This window comes from Chrysoperla carnea, chromosome 2 (assembly GCF_905475395.1).
Source record: "Chrysoperla carnea chromosome 2, inChrCarn1.1, whole genome shotgun sequence".
Classification (NCBI taxonomy): domain Eukaryota; kingdom Metazoa; phylum Arthropoda; class Insecta; order Neuroptera; family Chrysopidae; genus Chrysoperla; species Chrysoperla carnea.
In genome coordinates this window covers 61037990-61061304 of record NC_058338.1, presented here as the reverse complement: position 1 = coordinate 61061304, position 23315 = coordinate 61037990, and the positions used below count along the sequence as shown (strand labels likewise).

The 23315-nt window shown below is 29.3% G+C and overlaps 1 protein-coding gene across 5 annotated transcripts in view; it reads right to left on the bottom strand.

Annotated features, from left to right (window-relative positions):
* Positions 1-765: 765 nt before the first annotated feature.
* Positions 766-23315, bottom strand: part of LOC123292225 (AMP deaminase 2) — a 66225-nt gene continuing 43675 nt past the window's right edge. For 3 of the 5 annotated variants that reach the window (XM_044872796.1, XM_044872798.1, XM_044872797.1), the window contains 9 exons: positions 15270-15420; positions 12953-13142; positions 5215-5434; positions 3976-4432; positions 3505-3668; positions 3142-3255; positions 2099-2570; positions 1357-1467; positions 766-1293 (listed from right to left, as the gene is read on the bottom strand). In XM_044872796.1, the coding sequence (XP_044728731.1) occupies positions 1132-1293; positions 1357-1467; positions 2099-2570; positions 3142-3255; positions 3505-3668; positions 3976-4432; positions 5215-5434; positions 12953-13142; positions 15270-15420 (2041 nt within the window). In that variant the 3' untranslated portion in view covers positions 766-1131. Of the gene's footprint in view, positions 1294-1356; positions 1468-2098; positions 2571-3141; positions 3256-3504; positions 3669-3975; positions 4433-5214; positions 5435-12952; positions 13143-15269; positions 15421-16484; positions 16634-23315 lie in introns of those variants that run through there. The other 2 variants (XM_044872799.1, XM_044872800.1) reach the window with 2 other exon arrangements.

Here is a 23315-nt window from a genome sequence, read left to right as displayed (position 1 = left end):
AATCCATCGTCAATTTATTAGAATTTTTAGTTTTAAATTTTTTGTATTTTTCAGAAATATTTAGCAACATTTTAAGTACTATTTATTTAATAAAATATTATTTCAACAGACGATTTGTGAATCGCATCAGATCCATGTGATTTCATCATTCCGCCTAGCTGTTTCATTGAATATTCAGGACGCTAGTTGAACGGGCCGTTTAGTAAAAAGGCTAGGTTGCCAACTAGCTATTTAAGCTAGTTGGCTGCGTCATATCCATAAGATGGCTGCGTATTAGAAACCGACCAATTTAGTCCAAATATTTTAAATTTAAATAAAAAAGGGGATTCTTTGAATTTTGTTTTTATACTAATATATAATTTTATATCGACAGTGCTTTATATACTTTTGCCCGAAACCCAACAGTTTTACACACAATTAAATTTAACCAATAAAGTAAAGACATTGCTGAAAAAGAGCAGTATAATATTTTATTACTTAATTAGAAATTTTTGTTTTGCCTACACAATTTTAATTAAAGTTTTGATTCAAAATGTCCTTCCGCAGCCTCACAACAAATTATTGCTCTTCTAAAATTTGAAGACGTAGAGCTCTGCTGCAGTAATAATATTTTGAAGCTTAAATCTGATTTGCGGTTTACTTTATTAACAATGCTTTTACTTTATTGATTAAATTTAATAGTGCACATAACTTTTGAACTATTGACAATTGTCAGCTTAAATAAACTATTTAAAAAAACTTTGGATATACATTTTCACAAAATTAATATAAAATAACCGATATTATGAATTATCAAATTATCAAATTTTGAATCCACGCTTTCCAAATTACATAAGACATTTTTTATTAATCGCGCTACTTATATGTGATTCACAAAACCGCCTCCGATTGAATTTTTAGTTTAATTAATTTTATAAATATATTTTCTGAAGAGATTTGATTGTTTTAAGAGTAATATCTTGATTGAATCAGTATTTCAAAAAAGGAATAATTAATTCCTGAATAGTAAAGGGTACTGAATTATCAGTTTTAATTGGTAACAAATTGGTATTTAGATATATTTTACAAGTTTGAACAAGTAAATGTTTAGCTTGGCATAGTAGTAGAGTATAATAAAAAAATTGAAATAGATTACACTGTTTTTTTCTGAAAAACTTTGAAAATATTTGTAAGCTCATCAAGCAAAGTTTCATATCTGAAAGCTACACGAATATCTGGTACATTTGTGCGTGTAATATCATTACCAGCAACACCCTCTTTTGTATAATTTGGTCCAAGCCAATATTGTTTCATCTAGAAAATAAAATCATTTTTTAGAGGTTTTCGAGATTAAATGGAGATTTAATAAATTCTTACCCTATGTGGAAAACCACTCATCAATACACTATTTCTTGCTAATTCACACATGTCACATGAACTTAATTTCCATACTTGAGCTGCAATACTATACTCTTCCATTAAAGGTTCCTACAAGAGATGATTTAGTTTTTAAAAAAATGTTAATCGGTCATGGGTATTTAGCCGGCAGAAGTGAAAACTTTGGAATAACTGTGTTTATTTTGATTTTCAGATTAATTATAGTATGAATAATGAAAATTTCATAATTTTAAAAAATGAAATTATTAACATACTAGGCTAAACTCGGGTGAGTAAATATAAAAATAATCTAGAAACTTCGAGATGCAACGAATGTATAAACATTCTTGGGTGTAAATGCAACAACCTGTGAAAATTTTAAGTAAATTCATTGACTACTTTACGAGTTTTGAGGTCATAAAAATACGTAATATATACAGTGGGTATAACAAACGATTATAAATGAGAACAATGGGTACACCGATTGTTTTCAATCTCATCAATTTACTGACTGTGCATCCCAATGTTGCATGATTTCATTTATCGGTTGTAAATCGATGTTTTCAACATAGTATGTATGCCACGTGGTATGCGTGTCGCTCCCGAGGAGACGATTTAAACCATGGTGATCACCAAACTAGAATTTTTACCCACACTAAAAACTATTACAATAAAATTGATGAAACAGGATCAAGAAAGTTTTCACTTCAAAAATTTATTATAATTCTGGATTATATTTTACCTTTGTAAAATGAAATTGTAATGGATCATCCGTGGATAAACTAACACATAAGCCTCTTGCTAAATATTCAGGTAACGGATTACGATGGTAATTTAAAAATAATGAGTTATTACTAAGTGGAGACATTGCAATACCAATTTGTGCCAAATAATATAAATATTGTAATACAGGCACTTTTCGTAATAACAGACCATGGGATATATTCTCAGACATCATAAAACCACACACTAAATGTTGTACAGGACCGGCTTCACCACAATGTGGTCGTAATACAAATGTATTTAACTTTTGTTCACTACGAAATTGATTTAAAACGGTTAAATTTGCATACATATAATATAAATAGTATGCATATGGTGGATTCTCATCATCGGACCATTTATCTGGTGTTGGTACATCTTTATCAAATAATGGATTCTCTGGTTTACTTTCATCATCTACTGAATCAAAACCAATTACATATCGTAAAAATCTGTAAAATAATTTGAAGAATAAATCATCAATAAAATAAAACTTTTATGTGACAAAATTTTTTAGTACTAATAAGTGGAAAATTATTTATCTTATGAATCACTCATAGGTCAGCGGCCAAGCGTAGTTTTTGTGAGTGATTTAAGAAAGGCTGAAAATTGCATAAGTAATAGTCAGCAGAAACCAGGAAGTGGGTCAAATTTAAATTCTAAGATTTGATTACAAACAACGGACAGGTGAAGCTAAATAAAAACTTGTAATTTAAAAAAGAAATCCGATAAATTTTGCTACTTGCAATTTATAGATGCGAGTTATTAGCTCTTTCTGCATCACTGTCTCAGATATTATTCACTTTACTATAATTATTCAAAAATGTAAAGTTTGGGTTGCATAACTCAAGCCGAAGAGCATTCGGAAATCTCATAATAGCTGAATAAAAAAAAAACTATGCATTTATGAAGCCTAGCAAATATATTTAAAAGTGTAATTAAACGAATTTAAATTGATTTTGATGGAATAGCCAAATTTTAAGTTATACTAAAATATACCTGACCTGCTTACAAACTACTTACTTATGTAATTCAGGATGAGAACTTGGATCATTGGTAACTTCAAATAATGGTAGGAAAATATTACTTAATATTTGTTGAAAGTTTTCTAATAACTTATTTAATTTGAAAATATCACTGGAAAAAATAAAAGCTTCGTTATGTTTACTGTATAGACCTTTCATTTAAAAAAATGATGCTTTTTTGTTTTGGGCAGTATGTCAAAAAAATTTTTAAGTAAGGAGATGCCATATATCTTCCATCGTTGTTTAACAGTGCTGTTTGTCAAAGAGGTGAAAACTTTGATATGCCTTTTCTTGTATAGTTTTTTGAAAACTGCCCGAAACAAAAGCGAATCGGTGAAAAAATCAAAGCATATATACTTACTACACACGTGGCATTTGTATTAGCCATCGTACATTATCAGAATGTACATTATTTTCTATTGCCCATTTAGCTAATTTATCCCATTCATCATAATTTTTTCCATATATTGATAATCTTAATTCAGCATTTTGATATTTACTTTCCTCTAAATCAGATGCTACTTCCTATAAAGAAACAAATAAAATAATATTTGTTAAATAGTACGAAAATGCACACCAAAAATGTTGATGTTCAATTTAAGGCTGTATGAAACTTATTTTCAGTTAACGAAATGATTTTAAAATATATTGCTTTTTTTTTTTGTTAGCCATCCAACGCCACCACTCTTCCATAAGGTTCTAAATCACAATTTTATTTCATTTTCAAAATACAATGCAAGAATATTTTGAATTCTTTAGGTTACTTTCTGGACTATATTGTTTTCAAAAATCGACTATTCATTAGACTCATTCATTATTTTGTTAGACTCACCTTAATAATTCTTGCAAAGTATTTACCATTAATATAATTGTCAGTTTTTAAAAACACTTCACGTAAACGACTCTCACCAATTGGATTATATTTTGCATTGAATTTATCAAAACGATGAAATGTGTTTCGATCAGCATGCACATCTAACATATCCACAGTAAGGTCATACGTTGTTAAATTCATTGATTGAAAAACTTCTTTCATTGACATGTAAGTACCATGCGTATTTACAACCACTTCGTCAGCATTATTTTTTAATGTTTTCTTAATAAAACGTAATAAATGTTTTTGATTCATACATGAGGCTGCATGAATATGTGTATCTACTTTACGTATATTATAGAAATCACGATGCGGTACAGCTTTCTGGGATGCTAATTCACGTAATTCATTTAATAATACATGCAGTTGAAATTTTGATGATAAATATGATAATCGTCGATAACAAAAAGATTTTCTAAAAACAATGAAACAAAAATACATGAATATTATACGGTGTATTTAAATAATTATAATATGTATATATTAGCAGTGGCGGATTAGCCATGTAGTATGAGTAGCCCCTCTCCCCTGTATGGTAAGAGTGTCAAGTACATTTACGAAGAAAAAATGGACAAGTAGAAGAAAAGTGGAAGGAAACAAATTTTTGGCCAAAGGGCCCCCCGGATAGGCACCCCAGGAATATTTGGTATTATTATTATTATTATTATTGATACTTTTAACTATTTATACTCAGTGTCACAAAAAATGCACGGATTACATATAATAAAAACTACTCAACGGATTTTGATGCGATTTTTTCTAATATATAGAGTGATACAAAAGGAAGTTTTTGTGTTTAATACATGCATAATATAGTAGAGTGAGGGATTGAAATAGGGGTTGACAGAATGTGCTTCAAAATCTTAAAAAGTTGTGCATCGATTAAGCTCAGATATTGACACGATATACAATCAGCTTCAAGGATTGTTTTTATCTATTTTTGGAAAAATTTCGTGCAAAAAAAATTTGCACGTCTAAACTGCTTGACAATCATTGAATCCAATCTTTCAGATCTCAGGTATATTAATAAGACTTTTACAAAGAGATTTATGAAGAAAAAAAAGAAAAAACACACCCGTCGATAGAATTTGTGTGGTGATGTGATAATTTTTTTGCATAGATGGACGTTTTTTGTTAGTGTTATATGTTAAAGAATTAAAAAAAAAAATAAAATAAAATAATTTTATGAATACTTACAATGGTCCATCAGCTATCATATTGCATAAGGCAATCATATCAGATACAAATGTTCCTAAATTTGGATATCTATATATTGTATTTTGATTATTATTAGCATCATCGGCTGTCGAATATAAATTAAAAACACCATCAACCGATTTAATTGTATAGTTTTTAGATGGTGGTATTTTACATTCCCATGGGTCCCCTTGTGAAGCTGGTGGATGTACAGGATGATCTAATGAAAAACGTAAGTAAATTAATGGGTATAATAAAAAAATAATATTACCAGTACAAGGTATAAGCAAGTAAATTAGCATAAAATGAACGAAGTAGAGTGTAATAAGACCGATTTGCTTGGAAGATGGTCATTTTGTTCCATATGATGTCAAGAACAAAGTTGAAAATAGTTTAGAAGTGGGCAGTTATAAAATTTAAAATTTCTTCTTTAATTGTTATCATTATTGGCTTATTATGGCATCGCTAGATCAGGGATGGCGAACCAATAACAGGCGACACAATATTTTGGGCACGCCACAAAGTTCATTATGAAGTTTATATTACGAGCGAATGCTCGCTCGTCTGTTATTGGAGTTACATCGTGTACTGCAATTGCTAATGACTCTTCAACGGGATATTATTAAATGTTGTTTGTGACAGTGAATGTTTTTTTTAAATTTACATTTTAATAAAGTGAAATAATTAATTTAATGACGCTTCAATCAAGTAATTTTCAGAGAGATTTTCTGAGTTCAAAGAATTATCGGAAATACCAGGCACACTCTCTTAGAAGTGAACACGACTATGTTTTGTAACGAACTATATTTTATTCTGTTGGTACATACATTTTTATATAAGAACATTCTATCTTACAAAATTACGTCATATGTATTACCATACTATTGATAATAGAACCAATAAGTAATAATAGATGGCATCACATGTATTATATTTTGTTACTTATTTCAACATTCCCACTTAACAAAATAAAACTATTATTAATTATCTGCAAAAACTTTGCATTGACTTTTTGGTTCTATTTACTTAAACCTAACATTTCAATAAATTTATAGTGCTTGACTGCACTTAATCCTTTTGTAAATAAATCAGCTGGCATTTCTGACGTTGGCAAATATTCCAAACGAATAATATTATTATTTATATGTTGTCTAAAAAAATGAAAACGAATATCAATGTGTTTTGATCTTTTATGTAAACAGCTATTATTTGCCAATTTCTGTGCTGACTGATTATCATTAAAAATAGTTATTACATAATATTCTTTAGTTATTTCATATTGTAAATTTCTTAAATATATGGCCTCTTTACAACTATCAGCTATACTCATGTATTCTGCCTCTGTGCTTGATAAAGCGACAGTAACCTGCTTCCTAGTTTCCCATGATACAGCTCCTCCACATAAGGTAAAGAAAAAACCTGTATATGAACGTCTATCTAATACATTGCTAGCCCAATCGGCATCAACATAGGCTTGTATTTTAGAATTACCATTAGCAGTATATCTGAGGCAGAAACTTTTAGTTGAATTTAAATATTTTAAAATTCTTTTAGCATAAGCCCAATGTTCATTACTGTAACAATTGTTAAATTGACTTAAATAATTAACCGCAAAAACTATATCTGGCCTGGTAAGTACTGCCAAATACATCAAACAACCAATCAACTGTTGATAAGGTAATTGAGTGTTACAGTGTTCACTTTTATTTAAATTCAACTTAGCTTCAATAGGTGTATGTGTAACTTTACAATTCTGAATATTGAATTTTTGCGACAATTTTTCAATATATTGTTCTTGATCCAAAGTTACACTACCATTTTCTTTATCTACATGAATTCTCATGCCTAAACATTGTTTAACACTACCTAAATCTTTTATTTTAAATATAGACGACAAATCTTTCTTAATTTTGTCAGTTTCTGATACATTATTTGAGAAAATTAAGAAATCGTCAACATATAGAGCAATAAATATTTTAATTGAATTATTTATTTTAATATATAAACATGGTTCAACTTGAGACCTTTTAAAACCTACTGATTCTAAAAAACTATCTACTCTTTGGTACCAGGCTCTTGAAGATTGCTTTAAACCATAGATGGCCTTTTTTAATTTAAGTACTTTATTATTATCATTACATTCAAAACCTATTGGCATTTTCATATAAACTGTTTCTTTTAAAAAGCCATTTAAGAAAGCAGTCTTCACGTCTAGATGAGTTACATCAAGATTCATCTGAGCCGCCAAAGCTAAAAATAATCTTAATGATGAATGTCTTAACACAGGTGAAAAAGTTTCATCAAAGTCAATACCTGGCTTTTGAAGAAAGCCTTTTGCAACTAACCTCGCACGATGTGTTATATTATTATCACTATCTATCTTGCGTTTGAACACCCATTTGCATGGCACAACTGTATTATTCACTGGTGAGTCCACAACTTCCCAGGCTTCATTTTCTTCAAATGAATTTAATTCATCGTTCATAGCCTGTATCCACTGAGCACTTTCTGGTCCATTTATAGCATCTTCAAGAGTTATATCACCACATTCAATTTCACTACTTGCACTAGTAAAACAGTATCGTTTCGGTTTTTTATGCACACGGCGTACTCTAGACACTATAGGAAGATTCACTTGTTGCTCTTGTTGTACTGGAAGATTCACTTGCTGCTCATGCTGTTCTGGAAGATTCTGTTGCTCTTGCTGCTCTGTAACTGTAGTAGAAGATTGAGATTCTGGTTTTACCTCCACCTTTGATGCATCATCGTGGTTTCCCACTGCTTCTGATATTTCTGTTTTCATAACAAAATCTTGCTGAGATTCGGTTATGTTTATAGGCATTTCTGTAGCTGTGGAACCATTCCCCTCCTCAATCACGACGATATCTCTACTAGTTGTTATAGAGTTATTGTTGGGATTGTATACTCTATAGCCTTTTACATTATCTGAATAGCCGACTAAGATACATTGGGTTGCTTTTTTATCCCACTTAAGTCTCTTCTCTTTCGGTATGTGGACCATTATTTTACTGCCGAATATGCGTAAATGACTAACATCTGGCTTATTTCCTGTCCACACTTCAAATGGTGTTCTATTGCCTAGACCTGATGCTATTGACCTGTTTCTTAAATACACTGCAGTATTCACTGCCTCTGCCCAAAAACGTTTGGTTAAACATGCATCGAACAATAGACATTTGGCCTTTTCTACGATTGTACGATTTAGCCGTTCACTCATTCCATTTTGTTCAGGAGTATATGGGTTTGTCTTTTGGTGCAATATTCCTGCTTCTTTTAAAAAATTGTCAAATTGCTTATTGCAAAATTCCGACCCATTATCAGTCCTAAAAATTTTTATTTTTTTACCTGTTTGATTCTCTGCCATATTTTTAAATGCTTTAAAATTATTTAGTACTTCATCTTTTGTTTTTAAAAAATAAACAAAGATCATTTTGCTTTTATCGTCCACAAACAATAGAAAATATTTAGATTTTCCAATTGATTCAGTTTCCATGGGACCACAAATATCTGCATGTACAGTCTGAAGAAACTCTTCACTTCTGTTACCAATATGTGTAAATGGTAATCTTGATTGTTTTCCTTCGCAACATACTACACAGTTTGTTTTGTTTACTTGGGATTTATCTGTATATGACATTCCTGTTACTGCACCATCTCTCATTTTTTCAAGATCGGTGCTATTTAAATGCGCAAATCTACGATGCCATATACGTCCGGATACTGGTGTAAACAAACAGTCTACTTGTTTTACATTTAACTTGTAAACACCATCCATACAGTCTGCTGTTGCGATCAGTTCGTTTCTTGGGTTATAAATCAGGCAACGATTGTCATTAAAAATTACCTTATTTCTCTTCTTAATAAGTTGACTCACTGAAAGTAAGTTTGTAGCAAGGTTTGGCACGTATAACACTTCTGTGACAGGTATATCATATTCTGTGTTGTTAACTATTGTTGTTATTTGTGTATCACCACAACAATTCACAGAAATCATTGATTTGTCAGCAATGACAATCTCGTCAACAAGTGGCTGATTTGACACATTTTTAAGCCATTGTTTTCTTGCTGTCATATGCATGCTGGCGCCTGAATCAATGTACCAATCTGTAGTTTTAAATTTACTGCTTAGAAAAATAGCGCTAAATGCATTTGATTGATTTTTCTTTTCTGTAAATTTACACTGATTTTTGTAATGCCCTTCCTTTTTACATCTATAGCATTTAATGTTTGATTTTGACGTTTCTGGCGTACTGACGTTAGCTATGTTTGCATTTCTATTCATTCGGTTTCCTTCATATTTCTTGGGCTGCCATTTTTTACCAGCAAATGCGCTCTGGGTACTTCCGCTGTTGATTTCATTTGAATCATCCATATCTATAAGCTTCGACTTGATTGAATCAGCCGTTATATCTATACCGGAATGTTCAATGGCCATGATCATCGGTGAGAATTTCTCGGGTAATCCTGCTAAAAGTAGCGACCCAACCCACTCTTCATTTATTGTGAAACCAGTATTATTCAATCGCTGGCTTGTTTCCACTATTGCGGTCACATATTGTGCCATGGACACGCAATTTTCACGTCGTATTGAAATCAGATTTCGCAATAATCCAATTCTTCTAGTAAAACCGTTATCATCAAACATTTTTCGTAGCTTCGCCCATAGTCCTGATGCCGTTGTTTCATTTTTAATATGCACGTATAAACCTGGTTCTATTGTAAGAATAATTTTTGCACGTGCTTTGGCATCGGTTGCCTCATCATTTTGTCTCAAACATTTTTCCATGCCTTCTAGAACGAGAAAGTTTTCAACTGCAAACGCCCATTCTTCATAATTTTCTCTTCCTTTGAGTTTCGTAATACTTGTTATCACGTTTCCCGACATGTTTTCACTTTGAAATTTTCCAACAAAATTTTAGCCAAAATTTTAACACAAATGGATTTATTTAGAAAATTTAAAATGAATTAACACTATTTAAAAATATTTTACTGGAAGATGTATGAAATATTTTAAGATTTCTTTTAATTATGAACATGTGGATTACTTTTTATATAACGCAGTACTTGAACACGTGAGGCCCATAACCTCTTAGAAGTGAACACGACTATGTTTTGTAACGAACTATATTTTATTCTGTTGGTACATACATTTTTATATAAGAACATTCTATCTTACAAAATTACGTCATATGTATTACCATACTATTGATAATAGAACCAATAAGTAATAATAGATGGCATCACATGTATTATATTTTGTTACTTATTTCAACACACTCAAGTTTATAATGTAATCTGATATCACTTAATAAACCGAACTTATCTCAATTTGATTGATTGGAAATTGAAGAATTTGAAATGCAGCACATAGATTTCCAATTCCCAATAGTTCAATATGGATTCAAAAATTTATTTAACAAGGAACGAGTTAGAATTAATTGAAACAGGAAGATTTGCAAGCATTATAAGTAAAAATGCTAATAACAGAAGTTTAGAAATATGGAATTGGTTATACCAGACACATTTTACTGTTGAAGAAGCAGGTTTGTGCTATTTTAACCATATTTTTATCAACCTTAAAAGCGGAGAGTTGAAAAGAATGTTTTTAGAATAAAATTTAAAAAAAAATTAGATATTAATTTTATTTTTCGAGATATTAATTTTGACTTAAATTGGTCTATTTTAAAAATTCTCAAACTTTCTTCAACTGTTCTAGACACCTCGATCGGCCTTTCAATCTGTTTTTTCATGTTTCTTTACTTGACTGATACTCTTTACATAAACACACACATAATCACAACATGCTAAATTTTAAAAGAACAGAAAAACGAAAACCTCAAATAATAATTTGTAAGTCAATTTATTTTTGATTGAGTTAAAAAAAAAATTATGATAAGCAGCTTTGTGATCGCATGTCTCCGAACTTTTCTTGGGGTACATAAAAAAATATTTTCAAACACGTTAAGTTTTATTATTCACACATAAACATTTATTTTAGAAAAAAAATAAATAATTTGGAAAAAATTGGTTTCGTTAGGAAAATTAAAAGGATAAGGATTTAAACCAGCTAAAACAATAATATTTCCATATATTTCTGAATATTGTTTTGAACAGGAATCGATTGATTACTTTGTTAGCATTGAAAGCAATGGGATCGCCCACACGTAACTAGGCAAGGCTCGGACAACATTTCCTCGAGGCTTTCTCCTTCTAAGTTTGCAATTAACATAAGGCTCATGTTTCGTTCATAAAATGACCGCATGAAACCATTTTTAATTTTATCTTAGGTCAACGTGAATTTCAGCAATACATTCGTGTTAAAATGGAGCTAATAGCACTGTAGTTGGTAAAGATTGCGTTTAAATCGACGCTCGTGTGATCGTAGTCCATTCCTGAAGGACTGTGCTTATTTTGGAGATCTAGTTTAACGCTTAAATGAGCCTTTTTGTAATTTTATTTGACATCAATGAATAAATCTACTTCTGCATAAAGCCTATATTAAGCCGAATTATGTTTCATGATGTTCTTTTTTAAGACGGTTTTAGAACCAATAAGATGTTTACGGAAGTATAAAGTGGGCGAGCCCATTTTAATAAAATATTTTCGTCCAACAGGAGTCTACAATTTACCTCTAAACTTTTTAAATACTTCATTATCAAATTCAATATCACTGATCGAATGCTTATATTTGTTGGATGAAAGTAATGTTGGTGATGAGGACCGTAATGATTCTTTTCTTGTGTTTAATTCTATTGTATTTCTACTGGTATTTTGCGTATTAAAATCGATTGAATTTCTCCTTGATTCATAGTCTATTGTGTCTTTTCTTGTATTTAATTCCACTACACTGGTTGGTAGTCCTAAATCACATTCTTGGAAAGTAATATTATTAGGATAATTATTAGGATTAAGTTAATAGTCACTATGTTACATAATTTTTGTACTCTGAATAATATTAACTATTTTTTATGAAATTGAGTCGACTGAAGAAGAAAACCATACCCACTGAATAAGAAAATTTTTGTTTCTCATGATGAATGCCAGTTCTTTGATAATTCAAAAAATATCAATTTTCTTTGGGTATAGGCTATAGCCATCTTATTCTCTGAACTCGCACAGCTGATTTTTAGCGCAAAACATTTCATTTGTGTACGAGTAGACAAAGTAGGGCTAGACAACGGGAAAATTTAATTTTTTAGGCTAATATCCTAGCATTGCTGGGATAACTTAAAAATAAAAGTTTTTGTTGATATCAAACGATTGGAAAGTATTAAAAAGCATATCGCTCGCAATAAGTCAATCTTCTTTAAGATTTTCAAATTGCTTAAGTTTGCTGCCAAGAACAGTTATTATTATTTTTTTAAATCCCGGGAAACTAAAATTCATCTCGGAAAATTAGAATTTCTGGTTTGATTTATAGCCCTACATTAACAAGTCGAACTTATATAGGTACATAATACAGCTTTGAGACAAGGATAAATAATTTCATAATATTCAGGCGAATTCAATTTTATAAAAAATGGCTATTTTAATCAAAAGTATCTATAAAAAAGTAACATTGTGATAGGAATAGGATAGAGGATTGTTAAACTAGGACTTTAAAATTTATTGTTGAAAGTTGTCAAAATCGTTTATTATGTGAAAGTTTTGTAATAATTTGGAACTATAAAGAAATAATTTTTTTGGAGTTAATTTGTTTTGAAAAAAATATTTTTACCTGCAATTGTCATTTTGTCATCATGAATAACATCTTCTAATGATAATGAGGTTGACTTGATGTCTGCAGCTCGTAAAAATCGCGCTGTTGTTGATGGAAAATTTTGCTTAGAGATGGCCATGTATTGTTCTCTTATTGTTAATGCTTTCACAAGCATTAATGAAGCGACTTCTAAGTCTTCCAATGGTACCTAAGTGGCGAACAAGTATTCAATATAAAAAATCATTCATTTGTGCATAAAATATTTTGACACTTTGAATTTTTAGTGTATCAAAAAGTACAAAATAATTATATTTGATATAAATAAAATGTGTGGAGTGCTCTCTACATAATATTATAATAATTGCTTTAACTAGAAAAGTGGATCTGATATTTTAGCCCCCACTAAATCATGCCAGGCGATGATAACTCGTATAATTGAATATAAGACTTTAAAATGGTGTAAGTTTGAAAGTGCCTCAAGAACATTTTTTGCATAGGAAAAATTGCAAATTAAAATGACCTGCCAAGCTATTTTAGCCCCCACCAAATCATGTCAGGCGATAATATTTCGTATGATTGAATATTAGACTTTAAAAATGGAGTAGTTTTCAAAGTGCCTCAAGAACATTTTTTTCATAGGAAAAATTGCAAATTAAAAATTTCATAGGTCACTAACGCCCCCAACCTCCCAGCCAGGTTGTCGATTTCACCATCCATACATTCGCAAGTTATCAACTTTAATATTTTCAATGTTCCTCAAATATGTACTCAAAACAGCCACTCAGCTCTTAGACTAAAACAAATATAAGCAGCCTACCCTGATTTATGTTAAATTTTATATGATATTTAAAGATGACTCGTACTCATTTGAAGAAAATCTTATTTTGTTGTTTATTCAAAATGTATTTTTCTAATAATTTTGTTATATTTTGAATTCTTAGAAATGCAAATGTATTTTTATAACATCATTACATGATTTATGCAAGAGACAGGTTTCATCCAATTAGAAAGGATTACTAATGAATTACATATTCTAAGTTTATTATACAGGGTTTTCATAAATATCTTTGTTGTGTGATTGAAGAAAAGTATAATGATAAAAATATGAAAAGTATATGAAGTATAATAAAAAAAGTATAATGATAAAAATACTTAAAAACGGTCCATGTCAAAACACAACAAGGAATTTTTGAAAAGATGTGAGTATAATTTAAATAAGAAATTGGACGGCATTGAATCTTAATTCTTAGATCACGTCGTTGCTTTAAAGAACATAGAATTTGGGACTCTTTCAGAAGGAAGTCTGAATAAAAATTAGAATCAGATTGTACTATTTGACAAGCAAATTTCCGTTTTTAGTTCAACGAATAAACAGTCTTGGTGCCCATTTGCATACAATGTCATTGATTACGCATAGCCTATCAACTATTTTATTTATGAGAATTCTTGTAAATTCTTTTACGCGGTTCGGAAAGTTTTTGAACTCATGTGCAAGTTTCAATTTGTCGAATATCGGTTTATTTATTATACGACGATTTGAATAACAAATGCAAAAGTCTTCTTGCCCGAAACTGAATATGAAATTTTTCGGGCCCGTGGAAGAGAATGCCACACGTATAATAATTTTCGTACAAGAAAAAGTTATTCTAAGCATAATTTAGCCACACACCAATTTTCGGTGTATTTATCAATGACAATGGATGCTGATGCAACCCTGGACGCTTTTCCCTTGAATTAATCACTAAGCAAAGAAGTAGTTTTCCTTCCTTTTACTTCGGAAATGCTCTTCTAATTTATTGGCTTATAAAAGCATATTCCTTTAAAAGCTATCAAATACTTCCAAAAATGAAAATTTGTCCTTAAAGAAAATGACTAGATATTTATTTAAATCTTGTTTTTATTTCTTACCGCTTTATTTGGAGTTGAGGAAGCGGGGATAGGAATAGAAGGACTTCGTTCCATAAATGATTTTAAATGTTCACTCTGGAATAGGCCGTACAAAATTTCATTATATTTTTTTTTCGTATTCTGATTTCTTAAGCTATCCAACGAATGAACATTCGGATAAATATAATTAGTTTTGTAAAAAATAATCGAGACAAATTTTGATGGCACAAAAGGAGAAAAGGAAAGATATGTTTGATATCATTAAGTCATGAGGTAAGATAAGAAGGATTTTATAAATTCTTTCAGTTTCTGGATAAAAGCCGAAACAGATTGATAACCAACGAGAAAGTTCATATACTCGTCATGAGGCAACTTCTTTTTTATATCTTCTTTTTTCTTAAATTATGATTTATACTCTGAACAGTTAAATGACTGAATATATATTTACCCCACTGGTATCTTCCCCGGATACACTAACACGTTGGAAATGTGGAACAAATTCATGTTCTTCAATTGTACTGAGTTCCTCACGAAGGTCGGCATCTGAACCCACAACTGAAATTGGTTTGGACTGACTTCCAGTCTCGTGTTGTTTACTCCTAGAAAAAAAATAAAATAAAACATGTACATAAGTTGTAAAACAGTTTAGGTGCTAGAGAGATAATAAGATTATAAGAATAACAGATGAAAGTGCACCATTTACATGCTTCTGAGCCAGAAGAGGTTAAAAATTATTTTCTAGAACTTTTTTACTAGAAAGAGAGAAAATTTGGTGTTCGCTTCGCTAACATATAGCAAAGTTTGTTTTTCATGTTTTGGAACAGCTATCTATGATCTTGTGGAATCTACTATGTTTATAAAGACGTGTTTAACCCCAAAAATGGGTGGTGAATCTGATCTGGGCACCAGCCGTAATAATTGTTTTAGAATTTTTTCAAAAAACATTCCTGACCTACTCCTATAATTATCATTCACGTTTAGTTTGTTATATAACGATTAAAATGTTTTCTCATAAATCTAAGCACCATTTATGCCAATATAAAACTGAAAGTGCCTGTTAAATCGCAAATGGCTTAGTTACTACTTAGCTAAAATTTAAAACCGAAACAAAAAAGGGTCGAGATTTTGATACACGTAGACTTTCGCTTAATATTCTGGCTCTAAAATATCTTTTATATTATTGTATAAACATCGCAAACATCTAATTGGCGTAGTAAAAAAAAATCGTTAAATCGTTATTTTCGAAGTGAATGCGATTGAGAATTATCGGATTAACAATTGATGTGAGTGTCGTCAAGCTGAGAGTCCCGAACCCATTTTTCGGGATTAAAGACTCATCTATTACTGATAGAATTATATGACAGAGCCTGGCATTGGTTTTGAATACGATAGACATTAGTGATGCAACTGTTAAAAGGGCTGAAGTCTAATTTTCTAAGAAAATATGACAATTTTCTTCGTTTTAGTATTCTGCCAATTGAAAGTATGAATATTTTTGTCGAATGTTCAACGAAGTTTTTTATCTTCTTAAATCATTTCATCTGACTAAATATAATTTCAATTTGGGAGTTTAAAGATTTCCAAATAAAAAAAAGGACTTGATATAAAACGGAAAAACTTTAAATTTTATAATTTCTGAAAAAGCAATATTATAATCATATACCTTTTGTCAAATATATACCTAGATTGAATTAAACTATTTCGATACCATCGTTTTGAATCAACGGCGAATCCAAACATATTAAACCAGAACACAATGAATTTTATGATAAATACAAAAAAACATTATTTATTTTATCACACACACGAAAATTCATAAATTTTATTTTTTTACTGTTTATTCACTTCAAGCTTTCAGTTGCCCTGAATTTTTTATGGTTTTTACAGCTTAATTTATCAACATTTCTTTAGTTTAATCTAAATAAAATATAACTTAATTACGTGTGTCAAGAACTTAAAATTTGTACCATTTCAATAGCTCATGTTTTCATAGACATATTGTCAATAACATACATAAAATATTCTTATTTTGTTCAAAAATTTGCTCTACAATATATCTTTGCTTTTATGAGGTAAAATAATTGGCTTGTAACAACGGTGTTGTTTACATTTGTATATATTCTGTAAGACTCGTAAAAAACTTTTATATTGCTTGCATATACAAGGTGTTCTGTTATTGACTACAGATCGTTGAGCTACAGAATAAGCTCATAAAGACGAAGATAAATGTTATTTACCAATTTTCGATCTGAGGCCTACTTTGGGAGATAATTAACCAAATAAATTAATATAATGTTAATACAAAGTAAATAGTTTTATCGAATCACAGTTCACTTAGATATTAAAGGCAATACCAGCCTATTACATAAATTAAGTGGACTGTCTTATATTCTACAAACACGATAAAGTAAATAATAAACATATTATTGTTTTTGTTATGTTAATCAGCCAATTGATTCAGACATGTTATTGTATTACTCCACAGATACAATATTTTGTATTTATTAATAATTTTTGTTTTATGTATGTAAATATAAGACAGTTACTTAGTTTATGTAATAGGCTGGGTATTGCCTTTAATATCTAAGTGAACTGTGATTCGATAAAACTATTTACTTTATATTAATATTAATATTATATTAATTTATTTGGTTAATTATTTTTCAAAGTTGGCTTCAGATCCAAAATTGATAAATAACTTTTCCCTTCGTCCTTATGAGCTTATTCTGTAGGCCAAGGATCTGCAGTCATTAACAGAACACCCTGTATAGGTTTACCAAGCTCGGCTTCTGAACAAATAAAGATGTCAGCGTCAAGAAAATTAAAAAGGGTGGGCCATAGGGTGGGTCATTTTAATATATTATGGCTAATAGCTCGGTTTGCAGTTAACTAATAAAAAAAATAACTTGAACGAAGGTTACTTTAATAGTCAATTTACATCCTAAAAGGTACGAGATAAAATAACACTGTAAATTAGAAAATTGGTCCTCATAAAATAAGTAACATTTTTTATTTAAAACTTTTTTTCGAAATTCGTTACCTTCTGGAGGAAAGGCGATTTAAAAATATTTCATTAATTTGATTTAATCTTAAATTTTATGTTGAATTTTTTGAGTTTTTGGGTTATTTGAAAAAAATGTTAAACACTATATTTTCTAATGGTAGCATTTTGCCGGGTATGATATTCATATTCTCATCGAGACCATTCGAGTTAAATTTAAGCCGGCAATATTTTCAAATAAATTATATTATTTTGTTCAATTAATTACTTGAAACGACACAAATTGTGGATCAAAAACAAATGTATTAATATAATATTAATAACCTTTAACATATGATATTTATTAATTACAATTTAAAATTTTTAATTAATCATCCTATGTGACTGTGTTTATGATTATTATTTATTTAAAGGTTATTTAAAATATCAGTTTATATAAAAATTAAGTTATAAATAGTTTGTCTCCTCCATCGTATTATAGTTAGCTTAATTATTGTTCATATAATTTAAAAGATGCCCTCGCATAACCTTTTGTAAAAATACATACTCATGAATTTCATAATAATAATATTTTTTTTTTTTTTGAATTTATTAGACAATTTGACCGAAGCTACTCAAGTATATCGGGTGTATAAGATAAAACGGTCAATTTAAAGAGATAATACAGTATGCCAAAAGAAGCATTTTGTTATGATAAACACGTTCCTGGAAACAACCCGCTTTGGACCTACAAACCTCAGAATTTTTTAACATTTCTACCAAATCTGTTCCGTTTTCGAACAAATCTTGTTGGTTAAAAATTAAGTATGCTTTTTTGGTAAATTTAAATGAAGGAAAGTGACAACACATTAACCAAGAGGTACTTAAACATGAAAAACAAAGAATTGGTATTAGAACGAGATACGAGACTAATGAAATGCTATAGTAAGCTAGGGCTTCCAATATCTTTAAGGTTAGGAAGAATGATTTTCAATTATTAAAATATAATAAACAATTACTAATTCAATTCTAGACAACACTGCAACCAAATTAATTTTCACATAGATATGAAACTTGCCAAACCTGTAACTTGGAACATGTGATTCTTACAAGGAAAATTAAAACAAGCTTTTTTGATGACTTTAATTTTATAATATACGTGTAAAATTATGAAACTCGCCAAACCTGCAACTTTGAACATTTGATTTCTACAAGGAAAATTAAAAGACGCTTTTTTAAACCCCGAACGCAGACATACGCAAAAATAAAGGAAACACCTGTTTAAAAAACTCCTCCGTCTCGGGATAGCCTCCTATTTGCAAAACTTATAAAACTAATTCCAAAAATACCGGATTTTTTCCCTTTATTTATGTAACTTAATTGAGCCACGTGTTTTCAAAATGATGTGAGCATACACGCACATCCAAATGTATGACTAAATCAGATCTGGACGTCTCGTTTAACATGTATCTTTATGGCAGAAACAGCGTCCGATTAAAAAAGGAGCAGAGTAACTGCCAATTACGGCCAATATATTACAGAGCCAGTAAGTAACTGGCGTAAATGTATTCAAACTATGCAATATACATTACATCAGGTTTTAGTTAGCACTTCCGAAAAAGTTGGATTTTCTTCCAACAGCTCATTCCTTAATTTTCTTAAACTTTGGATTCCAGCTTTTTTTTATCATGAAAGAATAACGATTTACACAAATTGAAAAACTTTCAAGTTTTATTAGTAAAATATAATTTAAATATCAAGAATCTTGTGTTTCCAATTACCCACATGTGATACTTTTCAAAAATACTCCAACATTATGATAAAATGAACTAAAATAATACTTTTTTTTAATTTAACTAAAAATAGATATATTATAAAATAATTAACAAATAATGAACGGCATATATGCTAATGATTTGTAAATTAATTAATTTAATGTTAATTATAATTTAATAAAATGAATGGTATAAAAAATCTATTAATTATATTTGATTAAATTTGGTATTTTCCTTTAATTATAACCAACATCGTTCTTAGGCTTTGAAAAACCTTTCTATAATTCTGGAATCCTTAAGACTTTTTATGAAGCACAATATAGCAAAAATATTTTTTTTAAATCCACCTTTTTTGAAATAATATTTCAAAACAGGTGGCTTTAAATAGTATTTTCTTAGAAAGCCTATTATATAAAGCTTCAACTGACTATTAAATTTTGAAATATATTCACCACATTTGAATTTAAACTCATATGGAAATAACTTTTGTTTGCTTTGAATAGTTATCAACTGTCAGAATTTGTTACTGTTATCGGGTTAATTATTAAGTTTATATTAAAATTATTTTAAATATATTTTAAAAATTTTATAGCATGCTTTGGTTACTTTTTTAATTTGACCTTGCTATCGGAGAAATATTTATAATTAATGCAGTTATAATGCGGACACAATAAATAGCTCTACTATTTTCATTTTCACTTCTTCTACTCACGAATCACGAAAAACGCACTATAAGATATTAAACAAATGTACCTAAGCAACATTAAACTTTAAAAAAAGAAATCTGAAACTCTTAAAAAAATTAAACAAGGTATCTATACTTTCGTGCTATTTTTGTTAAAAGTAACTAATTTATTTTTTTTTAAATACAAATATAATCTAGATTCTAGATTATATAAAGAAGCCGCTACCGCCTGGAAAATTTTGATCGAACAAACTCAGCCCAGACCAAATAAGGATCGAATTTAATAATAATAGTATTTCACTATATTAAAAAAATATAGCTTTTAATAAACTTAACATTTTCTCAAAAACAACACAGTCTCACACTTAACAAAAATATATTGCGTCACTAAACTTTTTAGGGTCCCCGAATTTTCTTAAGTTTCAAACTTGTCTAATTTAAATAACGATTTTAGGTACCATTTAAAAGTAATGCTTGAAAAAAAATTAGGTACCAAACAAAAACACTTTTTTTAAACATGAAAATAACTTTTTAAAATCGCCTAAGAATCGAATAAAAAATGAAAATAATTTTACACACTTCGATGAATAAATATTAATATAAAATTAAAAAGATAGTTATTAAATTTTATAATTTATCTCATTGATGATGAAAACATTTTTTTATATTTCATAAATATTTTGGTGAGTTTTTTTTTTTTTTTTTTGTTTCAAAACACAAATTAAACAAAGACACTGTTGTTAGTACATGTGATAATCATTCGTTTCTTATTATCTAAATTTTGTGAATTTTAACATCATCAGCTTTCGCTGCTATAAATTTCAAATACAAAATAACTTAAAATATAATCGTGAAAATATATATATATAATATAGTGATATAAATTTGTATATTAAAAGATATATGAAAATAAACAATAATATGTGTCAGCGCAGGTGGTAAAATAAAAAGAAAAGCCTACATATACACAACAAGTATTGAATAACTAACTCACAAATGGTTCAGAATGAAAAAAAATTTTCCACTTTAACTAACATAGTATTAGGTATAGGAAGTATAATTGGATGCAATGAAAATGAACCAATCAGGAAAAATATTACACAACAAGCAGAGGGGGATAGCGATAAAAAAATGTCGTGTTTTATACAGAAATGTCTCTGAAAAATTATACAATATTGATGTTTTCATGGCCTTTTATTTAATAACAGTACCAATTTCAGAACTTGCAAAAAATGATAAAAAAATTAAACTAATAGTTCTAGGGCCAGGGCTATGATTGGCAGTTTTTTCGAAGTGGCTAGGATGTTGAGAGGCTTTCCATAGCGCGGAACGTCTTTTTCAGAGCTAGAAAATTTTTAATTGCGCAGCAAGCTTAAAATTGATGAATATTCACTGAGAGCGATATTCGAATAAGAAAAATAAATGAATACAAAAATCATCTTCACCGCCACTTAAAAGAACCAAACGTATGTCTCCGTTATCTGTCAAACACCCCTCTTTGATGATAGACAAAATTATTTTTGCATTTTTCTACTCAATGATTTTCTTCGTCAAGATTACCGACCATAAACTGGTCTTAAAATAAATATGCAGGTTTAAAAGACAAGGCAATCTTACCAAATTTCATTTTCAATAATTTCATTAATTTGATTTTCTAGACAATTTTATTTTTTAACTTCGCTTAATCACTTTCGATTGAAATTTTTAATTCAAAGCAGGTATTATAAATTTTTGAAAATAATAAAATTTGGTTTTAAATTTTTGTTAAATGAATACATTGCGAAAAATTGCTTCAAGTATGTACACAGAAAAAAAAGAATTGTTGATGCACAAAATTTCATCAAGAAAAGCACATATTTTTCTATGGACTTTAAGCAGGCTATCCCCTTGTTCATTTATATTGCATTAAAGCTTACGTATAATATGTATTTTAATTATATTTTATCAGTTAATAGCTTATTCGAAACAATAAATATTTAGTTTATTAATAAACATTTGCGCTGCAGCTTTGTGCTCGATATCATACTACACAAAATAGTGTAGCATGCTGCAGAGCAAAAACACGGAAAATTTGTTGATGAACATTTTTTGGTGAGATATTTGCAGTAGTCAGTGAAGTATAATCCAAAAATCCCCTTAAAAAAAGGGCCGAAAACCTCCCTAACCCGTGCTAATACTTTGAGTGGTTTTTTGTATCTAGTTTACAATCTGACAGAAATTACAATATTATGTTGACATATATATTAAGTTGATAATAGTAGAGTTATTATATCATACTTCTCGCTTGGTCGGTGCCACTTTGGTCTACTTTAGTTTGAACGAACTCAAATTACGCTCATCTGTTAATTCATTAAATCCCATTATACAAATAAAGATAATGTTATTGCAAATACGGTGGTATATGATTGTCCGCGAAATATCGGTTAAAAATAATCTTTGCAATTTTTCGAAGTTTTCATATTCTTTAAAGTAGTCTTGATATATGATATTTTATAATTCAAGAATTATCAAGGAAAAACACTATTTTTTAAGTTTTTATAAATCAATTCATCAAAATTCCTTTTGACGCTTTTAACAAAAAAAAAAACAGATTGCATATCTTTTAAGTTAATCAGATGATAGGTTTTTTTGAATTTCTCAAAAAAATGATGGGAGTAATCTGACTACCTTTCAAATTTGCAAAAAACGGGTTTTTTATGCTTCATTGACCACCAAACCCACGGGAAAATTTTCCACATTCGTGCGCTTATGCGTTCTGTACTAATAATGTACTCCACTATTAAAATATAAGAATAAACTATCTGACGTCTCTCGTGGGTTTTCTTCAGCACAATCATTTTCTACAATTTCGTGAAAACTTTTTCTCACCATACTGTAAAAGTTGTTAATGTTTTCTAACATCAATTTCTTGTAGTAATAGCACTTAAACGCTTTGAAATTTAATAATAGTTGGTAGATTTATGAAAAAATTTAAAATTTGTAAATAAATAATCGATTCTTAGCTGTTCATAAAATAATTTTATTCATTAGATTAATTTATTAATAATAATATGT